This window comes from Microcaecilia unicolor, chromosome 11, assembly GCF_901765095.1.
Source record: "Microcaecilia unicolor chromosome 11, aMicUni1.1, whole genome shotgun sequence".
NCBI lineage: Eukaryota > Metazoa > Chordata > Amphibia > Gymnophiona > Siphonopidae > Microcaecilia > Microcaecilia unicolor.
The window spans coordinates 30978103-30994324 of NC_044041.1; the positions used below are offsets into that span (position 1 = coordinate 30978103).

The window sequence follows — 16222 nt, forward strand, 5'->3', positions numbered from 1 at the left end:
GGTCCCCCCTCCGTGTGTTGGCGTCTTTCCCGCTCCCCCCTGTGTTTCCTTTTCCCATTTCCTTCTCATCCCCCTCCCCCCTCCCAGCCTCAGGGTCGTCGTCCCCCCCCCCCCCCCGGCCTCCAGGATCGTGGGCCCTCCGTCTGGCGGCATTTTTCTGCATCGTAGTGTGTATGTTTGAGAGAGTGAGTGTGTGAGAGAGAGAGAGAGAGAGAGTGAATGTGCGAGTGTGTGTGACAGAGTGAGACTGTGTGTGTGGAGTGTGTGTGCGAGAATGAGAATGTGTGTGTGAGAGGCAATCCCAGCTTCAGGGTGTTGGCCCCCCTCCCTTGGCCTTTCAGGGTGGTGGTCCCTCCGTTGGCCGGTATTTTTCCCCCTCCCCCTGTCTTCCCTCCCCCCTTCCTGCCCCTCCCCCTTCCCCCCTCGCAGCTTCAGGATCGAGTGCCCCCCTTCCTGCGCCTTTCAGGGTCACGGCCCTCCCTCCCACTGTGACGTTGAAGCTGGCTCCCTTCCTGGCATGTTCAGGCAGGCAGGCAGGCTGGCTCCCTGCGTCTATCCGACGTTCAGTCTGCCTGCCTGCGTGGCTCCCTCCATGTCTCCGAGGTTGTGCGGGGCGATGGGAGTCCTGTGGAGTTGGAAAATGGCCGCCGAGGGGCAAGGGGAGATTGCGTGTCGCCGATGCCTGCATCCCCGCCTCCCTCCCTCCGACGTTGTGCGGGCGATGTTAATCCTCCGGAGGTGGGAAATGGCCGCTGAGGGACAGGGGGAGATGGCGTTTGGCCGAGTGTCATTGCGCAGGCCTCGACGTCATGATGTTATGACGCGAGGGGCACTCCTGGCCAAACCGGATATCTCTGGCGCCTCAAGTTTCCGGCTTGAGGATTCATGGAACGTTGAAGGTGCCTTTTATTATATAGAGATATAGTGTATATGAATATGGTTTTGAAAATTTATGGTTAGACCCGTTCTTTGTGTTACCAGATTGAAAAGACACAATATTGGAGATTTTGTAGTCTATTCGATATTCAAAAGGTCAGTTTATACACATCCTTATTTATGTGTGCACCTGTTTTTAGTTATCTTAATCTTTTTGTAATACATATTTTTTATATAAATCATGAGACCATATTATATATATTTTTATTAAACATTTTTTCTATTCATACACACTTTTTATGTTCATCACTGTTATCAAATATAACTTTTTTGGATTTCAATCATATTTTGTTTTACATCATTTGTATTTTATTTATTAGTTATTATATTTGATATATATCTGTTTTTAAGACTCCCGAAGCAGGCCACAGGCTGAAACACAGTACTGTGTTGAGTTTATGATCGATAAATGTTCTTAAAGTATCAAGTTTATTTTTATTATTTTGTTACATTTGTACCCCGCGCTTTCCCACTCATGGCAGGCTCAATGCGGCGGGCAATGGAGGGTTAAGTGACTTGCCCAGAGTCACAAGGAGCTGCCTGTGCTGGGAATCGAACTCAGTTCCTCAGGACCAAAGTCCGCCACCCTAGCCACTAGGCCACTCCTCCACTCTGGAGTCTGTGGTCTATTTCCCACTATATTTCGTGGGATTTCAGAATTCTCTGCCCAGGTGGATTTCTGCTGGAGCACTCACTCCAAGGAACATGCCTGTCTCTAGTGACTGAAAACACAATATTGAAGCATCTGCCCCCCCCCCCCCCACACACACACACACCCCCCAATGGCAGCAATGCAGTGGGGGACTCCTGCTCAACTTAGAGTGAACAGGACTGCCTTGCTCTGGTACAAGCAAAGTGGCTTACCTTTATTATATACAGATACTTTCTCTGTCCCTTGTGGGCTCATAATCTTTTTACATCTGGTGCAGTGGAGGGTTAAGTGCCTTGACTGGGGTTGCAGGGAACCTTAGAGGAAACTGAACTCAGTTCCCCAGGTTCTCAGAGAACCATATTTAAATCACCTGTAAAGTATTTTCACTAATATCATTCACTCCCTATCTAAGTAGAGCAGTGGCGTAGCCACAGGTGGGCCTGGGTGGGCCAGGGCCCACCCACTTTGGACTCAGGCCCACTCAAAATTGTGACATTCTTGCTGTGGCTGGTGGCGATCCCCAAACCTTGCCAGCTGAAGATTTTTTCTCCTTGGGCAGCTCTCGCTCTTCCAAATGTCAGCTAACAGCACTTGCCTTGAGCTGACGCTGAGACCGGCCCTTCTGCACATGCTCAGTTTTTGCACATACAAAAGCACTGAGCATGCACGGTCTGCTGGCAGCAGCGTCAGTTTGAGGCAAGTGCTGCTGGCTGCCGTTTGGAAGAGTGCTGGCTCCTCGAGAAGGAGGAGGAAATCTTCAGCTGGCAGGGTTTGGGGATCCCCACCAGCTCAAGTATTTAATATTTGGGGTTTGTGGGCAGGGAGGGGTGGAGAGAGGCGCAAACCAGAGGGGGATGGGGGGGGTGAATTCTATGCCCACCCACCTTGGGCTCCGGACCACCCAAATTTGTCCATCTGGCTACGCCCCTGGAGTAAAGGTAGAAGATGAGTCTCAAAATCTTTTACCTCCATTCACATACATAAATACGAACATATCCATCATGTGGAGTGTAATGATATTAGTGAAAATACATTAGCAAGTGATTTAAATATAGTATAAGTTATACTATATTTATTGACAACTTTCAAAATTATTTAACCATAGCACTGTACTGCCTCCAAAATTAAGCAACCAACCTGGTTTCCTGCTCACTCCACGCTTCTCCTCCGGATCACCTAAAGTGAAAATCAAAATTTCAATATTTCTTTCATTGTACAACTCATGACCATTACATTTTTTTCACACTAACTCCAAAATGCAAAGCTCAGACATCTGTTACAGGGCATCTATAAAGGTCACCCAAATTTGGAGGCAGGTCCCCCAGATCCACGCACAAACTAATTAATGAGCTGTCAACAATCAATTATTGATGCTAACTGGGACTAATTAGGACTTACGTGTGGATCTGCCCTGCGTGATGTCGTGTAACACTGCACGCCTAAATTGTCTCATGCAACTCAAAAGAGGGTGTGGCCATGGAAGGGGCATGGATGGGTCAGGGATGTTCCCAAAATTTAGGCACAGTGTAGGGTCAGTTACATACTCAACTGCCATTGGTGGTGCACCAGCATTTACACCAGGTTTCAGCAGGCAATAAAAGGCCAGATTCCATTTATGGCACCTAAAAAATCCATGTAGTAAACATTTCTGCCTAAGCGTATTCTATAGGCCGGACTTAGATTTAGGCACGGTATATAGAATACACTCAGTTGACATCCCAGTGCCTAAAACTATGCACGTCCATTTACACCAACAAAAATGTGGCGTGCATTCCTGCGTGTAGATTTATGCGCACTGGGCCACATTCTATAACAACGCACATAAATTTTGGAACGCCCATGAAACACTCATTTCCCCACCCAGAGCCACACCCCTTTTGAACTGCGTACATTAGAATTAAGGAGCAGTTCATTACAGAATGCGCTTAGCGAGTTGTGTGCGTAAATTCTAATTATTGCCAACCAGTGCTTATTATTGCTTGTTAAGTGCTGCTATCGATGCTGATTGGTTTGTTAAACCAATTAAGTTACACGTGTTATTATGGAATATGCTTAGATTTTGGCGCAGATCTCTAGGCACGATATATAAAATCTGGCAGTAAGTAGTTGGGTGTAGGAAACCGTGCTTAGCGCTATTCTATAAAAGTCGCTTAACACTACGCGAACTTCATAGAATTGCCACTTGGCACAGATCTTCCCAGCGCCTAGCTTTGGGGGCCTTTTATAGAATTGCCCCCTACTATCTCTTCATTTGGTATAGCTAACAGAAGAAACAAACTGAAAGTCAGCTTCAAAAACAAGGAGAAACTGCATCTTATGTACTGTAATATGATAGAGAAATCCCTGAAGTGATTTACTCATGCTATCTGATTAATACAGGGCATGCTTACTCTCTGCCTCCAAGTATAAGTGAGAGTGGGATGTTTGACCACGGGAATACAAATCCTGGAGACAAGAATCTTAAAAAGTTTGTTTATTGATGAAAAGACTCAACACAACTGTTGTGTTTCGGCCGTCAGGCCTGCATCAGGAGTCTATAAAACATACATATGCAAATAAAGAAAAATTAAGTAAAAAAAACATAAAACATATATGATAAAAAAAACACAGTAAGCAATAACATATGTTATTGCTTACTGTGGTTTTTTAAGATTCTTGTCTCCAGGATTTGTATTCCCGTGGTCAAACATCCCACTCTCACTTATACTTGTGTTTTCCCGTGGGGCGTTCGAGTTCTCCGCTTGGTTGCGGATTCTTCTGTACTCTCTGATTCCAAACATGCCCTCGTGCAAAAAGAAGAAAACCTATATTTTAGCGCATGCCGATTCCAGAACTACTTACGGACACGGTCAGGCCTTTTAGTGCATGGTAAGCATGTGTTAGTGCTTACCTTCACTTAGTAAAAGGGTCCCTAAACTTTTTCTGTATCTGAGATCCTAAATTTAGGGCCCTATTTCTACTACTAAGTAGCTAGAGCCAGAGGAGGGATCAGCTCGGGGGAACAAAGGTCTCGGTGTTGATTTCCAACACGTGGAGGGCAATTCTTTACAAGGAGGACCACTTTAGAACCTATTCTATGAAGAAACATAAACGCCTACAGTGCGTTCTCGCTATCTGCGTGTTCGGTATTTGCTGTTTTGCATATCCACGAAGGTGCAACTAGAGGACTCAATTCTCCATTCGCGCTGCCATGTTAGTGTACTCGCGGACAAACGCGTTTCAAAACAGCCTTTTTTTCCTTTCACTTTTGCTTTGCCTTTTTTGGTGTTATGAACAAGTTAATTGTGCGTGTGTTTAAGTGCTATCCCGTTCAGGAACCTAACCCTGTATTTTCTCATAGAATTAATAGTTCAATTTCTGCGGTTTCATGGAAATACAGGTACAGCTGGAACCTAACCCCTATTTTCCCATATGCTCAGTATTTCGGTATTTGTGAATCCATGGTTCACAATGTTTTCTAAGAACCATACTGCCGCGAATAGTGAGAACGGACTGTGCTTTTCTTTATAGAACACTAGCGTTACCGAGTGAACAAAACGCATAAGTTTTTACGCTTCAGCACTTACACCAGCCATAGAGCTGGTGTAAATGCTCACATCTAGACTGGGGAGATACGTAAGTTAGGGCATTTTATAATTTATGCGCATAAACATTCACCCTGCCCAAGCTTCACCCAGACGCGGTCCTGTGAATATCTGCCTGCCAAGTAGACACCATTGACGATAGGTGGATTTTTTCAGAATACCACATACATTAGATGCATTCTTGTCCTTTATGGGCCTGGTCCTGGAGGTACCCCCAGCTAGTCAGGTGTTCAGGATATCCACAATGAATATTCACGTGAGAGATTTGCATGCAAATCTCTCTCATGAATATTCATTGTGGATATCCAGACCATATGTAAAATGACTAGACAATCAGCATTTACCTCTGTACTTGCCCCTTGTTTACAGGTCACCTTGGTTTGAACGAGCCACTCCATTACTTCAAAAATTACCCTGGCTCCCAATTAGAGCCAGAGTTACCTTCAAAATTTGTGATTTATCTTTCAAATCCTTAATGACTTGCCCCCTCCCCTTCATTGCATGCAGCCTTTAGTAGATCTTCCCCCACGCAACTCAATCATAGGGGTTAGAGGCTACCTTCTTCTTCACTTCCCCAGTGGTAAGAAAGTAGTCTATAAATCAGTCCATGCGGCTGAACTCCCTTCCAAAACATATCAGATCCACTAAATGTTAAAGACATTCCTTTTCCAAAATGTTTACTAATGGAAACCAATCAACAATTGTAATCTTGGTTAATCCACTGTCTTCAATCAAAAATGATGCTCATTTGACTTACTGTTTTACCTTCCTCTGACTTAATATATCATTTTTGTAATTGCACACTCGCCCTATTACTGTATTGTAATGTTAGTTGTTTGTAAATTCATCCTGGTAATGTATGTTGTTTATGAGCCACATTGAACCCGAGCATGCTTGGGATAATTCGGGATACAAATGTCAATAAATAAATAAATCTATGCAGCTCTGTACAGAATTAGCGCCCGGAGCGTAAGACGGAAGTTATCAATGTGGTCTACTGGTAACACATGTTGTTTTACTGTTAATCCTGGTTATTAGGAGCTAGGGCTCAATACATAAAATGGGACCTGTGTAAAAATAGCACAAGTTAGTGGTAAAACAACACAATGATAGCACTCCTTCCTAAATAGCAAGCCTAAATTTAAGTACCTGTGGAGGGGCATAATCGAACGGGGACGACCATCTCTAAGGGCGTCCATCTCTAAGGACGTTCCGGCAAAGGGGCAGGGAAACCCGTATTATCAAAACAAGATGGACGTCCATCTTTCGTTTCGATAATACTGTCTGGGACGCCCAAATCTAATCTAAACATTTGGGTCGACCTTAGAGATGGTCGACCTAATTGTTAGAGATGGTCGTCCCCGGTTTTCGGCCATAATGGAAACCGAGGACACCCATTTCAAAAATGACCAAATCCAAGCCCTTTGGTGGTGGGAGAAGCCAGCATTCGTAGTGCACTGGTCCTTCTCACATGCCAGGACACCAAACGGGCACCCTAGGGGGCACTGCAGTGGACTTCAGAAAAAGCTCCCGGGTGCATAGCTCCCTTACCTTGGGTGCTGTGCCCCCCCAAACCCCCCCTAAAACCCACTCCCCACAACTGTACACCACTACCATAGCCCTTAGGGATGAAGGGGGGGCATCTACATGTGGGTACAGTGGGTTTCGGGTGGGTTTTGGAGGGCTCACATTTACCACCACAAGTGTAATAGGTGGGGGGGCCTGGGTCCGCCTACCTGAAGTGCACTGCACCCACTAAAAACTGCTCCAGGGACCTGCATACTGCTGTGATGGAGCTGGGTATGACATTTGAGGCTGGCATAGAGACTGGAAAAAAATGATTTAAAAATTTTTTTTAGGGTGGGAGGGGGTTGGTGACCACTGGGGGAGTAAGGGGAGGTCATCCCTGATTCCCTCCAGTGGTCATCTGGTCAGTTGGGGCACCTTTTCGAAGCTTGCTCGTGAAAAAAGAAGGGACCAATAAAGTCGACCAAATGCTCGTGAGGGACGCCCTTCTTTTTTCCATTATCAGCCGAGGATGCCCATCTCTTAACCACGCCCCCGTCCCACCTTCGGTACACTGCCGACACACCCTCGTGAACCTTGGTCGTCCCCGCGACGGAAAGCAGTTGAGGACGCAAAAAATCGGCTTTCAATTATGCCAATTTGGGCAACCTTGGGAGAAGGACGCCCATCTCCTGATTTGTGTCGGAAGATGGGCGTCCTTCCCTTTCGAAAATAAGCCTGATAGTGTTCTCAGAAATTGTTGGCAGCCGGGTGGCATGAAGGAGTACTGCCCTACAATGCTAAAAGGAAGCAAGTGTCTTTTTTTTTACTGAAGCACTTGCTTCCTTTTGCCATTGCAGTGTTGGGTTGGGGCAGAGGAATGCTTAAATTTCCAAAGACCATTGGTACGACACAGTATGGCAGTTCTTATGAGTTAAATGTAAACGTGCTCTGTATCCACAAAACTCCAACCTCTTCCCAACAACAGGTAGGCCATTTCTCCTTGGAAGTCACCAAACAAAAAAATATTCTGATTATAATGTCATCTGAGCAACAGCGACATAAACCTTTCCACTACCAGGCACACCATGAAATACAAAACCTGAAAAAGAAATTCCAACTCGCCATACATTTAGCAAACCTGACACACAACAGTAGCACTAATTCATAAGATTCAAATAGCAACATCCCTACCTATGAAAAGGCAACACTACAAATATTACACTGGGCCACAGAATACCAATACACCACTGGTCAAACAGAACAAGTGGGATTTCTATAGATATCTATACAAACTACATGCAAACAACATACCACATCTCGGTCACAGGCAAAACACAGTGACAGACAGACCCTCATCAAACAGAGATCACAAATTAGACATAAAAAATATGAAAACAAAAATTGAACTGGTAACCCCAAGAAGTCAAAACTCAGCATTCAACACTGGAAAAATAAGACAAATTCATTTACTCCTGTACTGAACACAATACAAAGATATCTATGAGGCACATTTCCCAAAATTAACACATTCCAGTTCATAAATTCAGAATAAAAACAATTTTTTCCTACCTCTGTTGTCTGGGCATTTTATTTTTCCAACTTTTTTTTTTATTTGTCCTTTCTCTTCACTCCTCCTGTCTTCCCTCACATATGTTTCTGACATAATTATCTTTCCCTTTTAGCTTTCTCTTCCATTTCTTTTCTGCCTTCCTGCCCATTCAAATTTCATGCTCTCTCTCTCACCCTCCAGTTCTCCAACTCCTTCTTTTTACTTTTCACATACCTATCAACTTTCCATCTCCTTCTCTGGTCCCAAGCTCTCCCAGTTCCAATCTCATTCCTTCCCCATTCTCCTATTCCCTTCTGTCACCTCCATTACCACATTTTTACCCTCTATACACACCTCTCACTCATCTCCTTGACAACCCCTCATGCTGTTCAGCATTTCCCCGCCCTCTGCCTTTATAGCTCAGCATCTCGTGTGTGTGTGTGTGTGTGTGTGTCTGTGTGTGTCTCTCTCTCCTTCTTTCACCCCATACTCTTGTAGACAAGCATCTTCCCTCTCCCCCCAACACTTATAGCCTATCATCTCTCTGTCCCCTCTTCATTCCCTACCCCAAGTGCAGCTTTTTTCATTTCTCCTCCCCCTCCCCCCATAGTCGGCATACTAACTAACTAACTACTAACATTTCTAAAGCGCTACTAGGGTTACGCAGCGCTGTACAATTTAAACATAGAAGGACGGTCCCTGCTCAAAGAGCTTACAATCTAAAATCTCTCGCTCTCTGTCTCCACTCCATCTGCTTCCTCCTCTCTCCCATTCTTCTCCTCTCCCCTAATAGCATCTCCCCACCCTTTTTTACTTCATCTATACTCTATAGAATCCTGCTGTCTCTTTCTCTCCTCCCTGCCCCACCCATTTGTCCAGCTGTTCTACTCCTCCTCCTCCCTCCCTCCAACCACTGGTCCATCTTTTCTCCTTTCCCCCACTCATCATTGGTCCATATTTTACTCTTTTTTTAACCCCACCCACCAACCAAACCAACCAGTGGTCCGGCTTTGCTTCTTCTTTGCTCACTCACCCACCTCTGGTCCAACGTTTCTCCTTTCCTCCACCACTGGTCCAGCTTTTCTTCTCCCTGCCTGTCCTACCTACCCACCAAGTTACCCACCATTGTACAGCTTTTCTCCTTCTCCCTCCCTCCAGCCAGCTCCCCCTGGTCCAGTTTTTCTCCTTCTCTCCTCCACCCACCCACCATTGGTCCAGCTTTTCTTCCCTCCCCCCCCACCCCCGATCAGGCTTCTCTTCCTTTTGCTCCTTCTCTAAAGCACGATGGCATCCCTCCTTCTCCCCACCCCCCACCCCCACCATCAGTCTTGCATTTCTTCTCTACACCCCCTCCCCCTTGCGATCAGGCTTCTCTTCCTTTTTGCTCATTCTCTAAAGTGGTGATAGCATCTCTCCCTCTCCGCACCCCCATATCTTTTCAAAGCTGTCTTGTTTTAGAGGTTGCCGGCAGTGAGCAGTGATTCACAATGCACTGCTCATGTTGACATCAGAACCTTCTGTCTGACCTTCCCTCCTAAGTGGAAACAGGAAGTTGCGTCAGACAGAAGGCTCCAATGTCAGTATGAGCCATGCGTTGTGAATCACTGCTCGCTGCCAGCAACTTCTAAAACATAAAGAACTTTGAAAAGGTATGAAGGATGGGGTGGGGTGGGGTGGGATGGAGAGATGGAGGGAGGGATGTCATCTGGCATTAGAGAAAGAGCAAAAGGGAGAGAAGATCAACTGCGGAGGGGGAGTCATGGGTGGTGATGTCACTTCCTTAACCCAAAGAAGTGTTAGAACACTGTTCCTCATCATTCCAGCACAAATTAAACCATGGCTACATCTATACCTATCAAGTTTCTGTGTCTGCAACAGTCTTTCCTTCAACCGTTGTGCCTCTGGATGATATGCATATTCTGTTTTTTACTTATTTAAAATATTTTGGAACAGCTTTTCTGCTCTAAAAGAAGCCACCCAAAGCAACGTATATCACAAAACATAAGGATGAGTAAAGCATCAAAGGATAAATACAAAAATCTTAAAACAGAAATAAAATAAAACATAATATAAAAACAACAGCAGCAAAGGAAACTGACAAACAGCAAAGCAGGTCCATGACAACAACCTAAGTAAGAGAAGAGCCAAATCAAGGCCATCTGACACTTCAAGTAATTGAAGTCAATAGGAAGTTTATTAGCTGCAACCTTGGCGTCTTTCACAGCATACTGGCTTGAACGGAAGGAGCGTGAAGGACAACACCATGGCAAATTATCAAGCAAACAACAAGGCCCACTGCTGTGTAAGACATGGAATACCACAGTCCAGATGTTAAATTGTATCCCTGCAGAAACTGCCAGTCAGAGCAATTGACACAGTAAAGGCAAAGCAGACACACACTTTAAATATAAAATATAAAAGGCAGATTGTTATAAACTTTTGGTTCCTAAAAAAAAAAAGGTTAATCTGGGATAGCTAATTTGCCTTTTTCTACAGCAATTTCAACAGTGATGTAATTTAATTAAATAATCACAGGTGCGAGCAGTGCCATAATTAGAACACAATTTAAAATGCTAATTCTACCATAATAAGCAAAATAACACTGAAATACTTAACAGCATTAAAAAACAATCTACACCTACTGAACTGAGCAATTTACATTGTAAAGGAGAATATTTTAAAATAATTCAACAAGAAAGATGCAGATCTGTAAACTAAACCAGACAAGTCGATCTGATTACCATTAAAGAAGACATGACACTAATAAAGACCCTACTTAACCTTAAGAGTGCTTTTGATACTGGTTTCAAACTTGGTTCACTCCAAGTTGAGTGAAGCTGGTTTCAGCTTCATCTGGTGAAGGAAGATGACACCAAGGCACCATACAAGCTAACGGTCCATTTAGAAGTTAATAGGGTTTGTTTTTTATGCAGTGGGATTGTAGTGTACGTACTTCGGTCAAGCAGTGGGTACAACAGAGACTGAGTGTAATGGAATAAAGAAGAAGATAGGAAAACAATGAAATTGGCCGAGATCTCAGAGAAGGGATAGAAAACTGATGATGGAGAGAAGAGGTGAAGGTTAATGTTGACAGGAAGATATTGGACATGCAAAGAGGAAGGAAATGGCCCACAGGAAGACCGAAAAAAATGGCCCAGAACTGAAGCAAGAGAATCATACTTGCTCAGGCACTAGCGTGGACAGTGGCTAAGGCCACAGGCATCACATGAGTGGGAAATGGATGTAGGAGAAGATGACACAAGAACAGAAGCTCCACTGTAGAGGCTCTATTGTCTATAAGCTGTCCATAGAAAGATAACAGGGGAAAGTCTTTGTGAAACCAGATCCATAAAGACTTAGGTGATTATTTTAGAAGAGCTATTCACCTTGTAGACATGCATAAACTTCTAAATCCCTATTTTACAAACATAGAAACTTGAAGGCAGATAACCCACCCATGCCATCTACTATCCCTTCCTCTCCCTTGGAGATCCTATATACTTGTCCCAAGCTTCCTTGAATTTATTTATTTGTTGCCTTTGTATCCCACATTTTCCCACCTATTTGCAGGCTCAATGCGGCTTACAGTTTTCCGTCATGGCATTCGCCAATCCGGAGTGAAGATACAATTGTTATTACATAAAGGAACATGGATGACATAATAAAATTAAGCTATTAGGTATAATTAGGTATAAGTATTTAGACACTATGCTTACTATCTGGCTCCATCTTCGGGAGCCAATTTTACCTGCTTTGCAAATCTTCCTTTGTCTTCAGTTTTGACGTCTTTCGATTCATTGAAAATCCGGAGGCACTCTTCCATTGGGTCAGAGTCATAATCCAAATCCTTATCCAGAATGGAGTAATCAACATCCTTAGAATTCACAGAGGACAAAGACCATCTCAAGTTGGATGGCTTTAGACCATTAGTCCTCTCATTATCAGTTGTGAAGCCAGTGTTACTACCACTGTCCGAATTCAGACCCAGTCTTCATCTCTCTCCACCTCACCCGGGAGGCCAGTCCAGGAATTCACCACCCTTTCTGGGAAGAATTATTTCTTCAGGCTACTCCTGAGTCTGCCCCCTTTCATCTTCATCATATGCCCCCTCTTTCCAGAGCTTCCTTTCAATTGAAAGAGACCCACCTCCTGTGCATTCACATCACAAAGGTATTTAAAAGTATCTATCATATCTCCCCTCTCCCACCTTTCTTCCAAAGTTAAATATTGAGATCTTTAAGTCTATCCCCATACACTTTATGACGAAGCCTTCTGGACTAACTCCATCCTGTTTTATCTTTTTGAAGATATAGTCTCCAGAATTGAACATAGTGCTCTAAATGAAGTCTCACCAGAGACTTCTACAGAGGCATTATCACCTCCTTTTTCTTGCTGGCCAATCCTCTCCCTATGCACCCAAACATCTTTCTGGCTGTCACCTTTTCTACCTGTTTGCCCACCCTAAGATCACATAGAATGATGTAATATCCACATCTAAAACTTTAAAACATGGATACGGCAAGAAGGCATAGTCTGGACATGTCTTTAGCGGGATTAGGAGGGGCAAAATATTTAATGTGAGTGCCACCTGCTACCTGGGACATCTAGGTTTTAGAAAGGTCATCGTTTTGCGCTGTGCTCCACTGGAGGGATTGGGGGAGGTCATCCCCTCAATCTACTAGTGGTTGCTGTCCCCCCTGAATGTAAGTATCGGACACTGTGATAGCTTAGGTACAATACATTTTTATGTTCCTACAGTGCTGGATATTTCAGGAGTACGTTGTCAACGCAGATGGATCGATTTATAGAAGCATTGTGAGAAGAGTTGGGATAGCAGTTCAGAAGAGTTTCCATATAGACCTTAGAAGTCTAGACAGATGGATTTGAAGGTAATTCAAGCTAGGATGCGTAGCCAGTGCAGATTTCTAAGATGACTGGAGACGCTTTCAAATTTCCATAGTCAAAAAATCAGCCTCACCGCTGTGTTCTGTATAAGTTGTAGTTTGGTAAACAATCTGTTGTTTAGGCCGATGTATAGGGAGTTGAAATAGTCTAAATTGGAGATGACCAGCATCTGTACCAACACAGCAAAGTGGGATTCTTGAAAGAAAGCTCCTATCAGTCTCAGATGGCACATTCGGAAGAGAGATTTTTTCTATAATTGATTTATTTGAGCCTCAAAGCTCAAGAAGGAGTCTAGGGTAATTCCTAAGACCTTCGATTCTTTAGCAACCTCAAGGATTAGTCCATTGGGCAACGTTAGATTTGTGGGGATAATGGAAGCAGTATTGTCGAACCAGAGTAATTTTGTCTTGGCCTGGTTCAGCTGGAGCGTATGTTCAGTGGCCCATTTCCAGATTTTGTTCACAGCTTTTGCCACACTTTCAGATGTGTCTTTGAGTGAGGATCTTGTGGGATAAGCATTAGGATATCATTGGCCTATGACAGTAAGCTTTCACCCACATCTAGGCTGATGCAGGAGAGGGAACTCATGAATAGATTGAATAGGATGGGAGATAGTGGGGAGCCTTGAGGGATGCCACAAGTGGGTACCCAGCTTTTTGATAGTATGCCCCCTTTCCGGACCTTGTAGGATCTCTCTTGTAGGACATCATTGAACCAGCTTAGCACTGGACCTGATAGCCCTAGGTTACTCAATTTCGTCAACAATAGTCTGTGGTCTACGGAGTCGAAAGCTGCAGAAATGTCATACTGGAGTAGGATGATCTGTTTGCCCCTTGCTAAGTAATCTCTAACAGTGGAGGTTAGCACCAGAAGGAGTGACTCAGGCACGAAATTTCTTCAGCTGGTGGGACTTCAGCTACCCACCAGTCATTGAACAGGTACAGTAGCTTTGGAGGGGGCCATCACCCATTCTCTCTCTCTCATGTGCCCCCCCATACCGTCACCCATTCTCTTTCTCTCTCTCTCTCTCATGTACCCCCATACCTTCACTCATTCTCTCTCTGTACTGTGTGCCCCCTTTGCCGTCACCCATTCTCTCTTTTTCCATGTGCCCCCCTGTGTCTTCACCCAGTCTCTCTCTCTCTCTCTCTCTATGTGCCCCCTCCTTTGCCTTCACCCATTTTCTCTCTCTCTATGTGCCTCCCTGTGCCTTTATCCATTCTCTCATGTGGCCCCCATGCCTTCGCCCATTCCCTCTCTCTCCATGTGTCCCCCTGTGCCTTCACCCATTCTGTCATGTGCCCCCTGTGACTTCACCCGTTCTCTCTCTCAAATGTGCCTCCCCTCCCACATTCTCCCTCAATCCTCAATTCCCCCCTTCCACATTCTCTCTCAATTCCCCCTCCCTCGCTTGCTCACCCGCCTGCATGCCCGCCATCTCTCGCAGACCGTCAGCAGCTCTCCCCTTCCTTCCCTGTTTACCTTGTTACTTGCAGTCAGTCTTTGTCCTGCAGTGATAGCATATTGAAACACTTCTTGGGCCTGCACCAGGCCTTTCCTTCTGACCTGGTGCCCCTTTCTAAAAACAGTTAGTTGCGTCAGAAGGGGGTGGGATGGGTCAGAAGGAAAGGCCTAGTGCAGGCCCCAGGCAGCGTTTCAATAGCTGCTGCTGCAGGGAGAAGATTTACTACAAATAGCAAGGTAAACTGGAAAGGGAGGGGAGGGATGAGCTGCTGGCAGTCCGGGAGGGGAGGAAGAGATACTGGACTGGGCATGCGAATAGAGGAGGGAGAGAAGGAGGGCGGTTAATCATTAATCATGATTTATATTTTTTAATCGCAATTAATGATTGATGTGTTAATCACGATGCAGTCCTACTTATAATGTCAAAAATAAAAAAGTTCATCTCACAACTAGTTTTGAACACTACCTCCTATCTGTAAGAGTATAATTTGTGTCAGACTTCCAAGTGCACTGAAGTGTTGCTAAAGGCAGTGTAACTGGGGCTGAAAGCAATTTGTAAAGCCTCAAGGCCATTTTGCCTAGAGTTAGTGCCTCAGACATTACTTTGGAATATCCAAATTATCATGTAGGGAGGCAAGTGTAACATTACTGGAAAGAAAACATGATTAAAGCTGTAAATACTAAAAAAAATGTGTTTTCTGTAAGTTAAATTTACAGCAAAGTTCAAAGAAAGAGGCAAAAGAGTTATGAACAATTAGATCTTTCAGCACATATATCCCAGCCTTAATCCATTTAGACCAATAGGAGGGGCATAATCGAACGCGAACGCACATCTCCATGGGCGTCTATCTCCGAGAACGGGTACGTGAAGGGGGGGGCAAACCGTATTTTGGAAAAAATGGGCGTCCATCTTTTTTCCGATAATACGGTTTGTGCCAGCCAAATGCATCAGATTTGTGCAGATTTGAGCTGGGCGGTATCGTTTTTCAGCGATAATGGAAACCGAAGGCGCCCAGCTCAAAAACAAACAAATCCAAGGCATTGGGTCATGGGAGGGGCCAGGATTCGTAGTGCACTGGTCCCCTCACATGCCAGGACACCAACCGGGCACTCTAGGGGGCACTTGTAACAATTTAAAAAAAACCAGTTAACTACCTCTGAAGTCCATAGCTCCCTTCCCTTGGTGCTGAGCCCCCCAAAACCCACTGCCCACAACTCTACACCATTACCATAGCACTTATGGCTGAAGGGGGGCACCTAGATGTGGGTACAGTGGGTTTTGGGGGCGGTTTGGAGGGCTCCCATTTACCACCACAAGTGTAACAGGTGGGGGGGATGGGCCTGGGTCCGCCTGCCTGAAGTGCACTGCACCACTAAAACTGCTCCAGGGACCCGCACACTGCTGTCATGGAGCTGGATATGATATTTCAGGCTGGCATAGAGGCCGGAAAAAAATGTTATTAATTTTATTTTGAGGGTGGTAGGGGGTTGGTGACCACTGGGGGAGTACGGGGAGGTCATCCCCGATTCCCTCCGGTGGTCATCTGGTCTATTCAGACATCTTTTTGAGGCGTGGTCCTGAAAATAAATGGACCAAGTAAAGTTGGCCAAATGCTCGTCAGC

The 16222-nt window shown here is 44.9% G+C and overlaps 1 protein-coding gene across 1 annotated transcript in view; it reads right to left on the reverse strand.

The window, feature by feature from the left end:
• Positions 1-16222, reverse strand: part of RPH3A (rabphilin 3A) — a 166013-nt gene that overhangs the window by 71329 nt on the left and 78462 nt on the right. The window contains exon 7 of the mRNA XM_030218773.1: positions 2726-2764. Coding sequence (XP_030074633.1) covers positions 2726-2764 — 39 coding nt within the window. The remainder of the gene's footprint in view (positions 1-2725; positions 2765-16222) is intronic.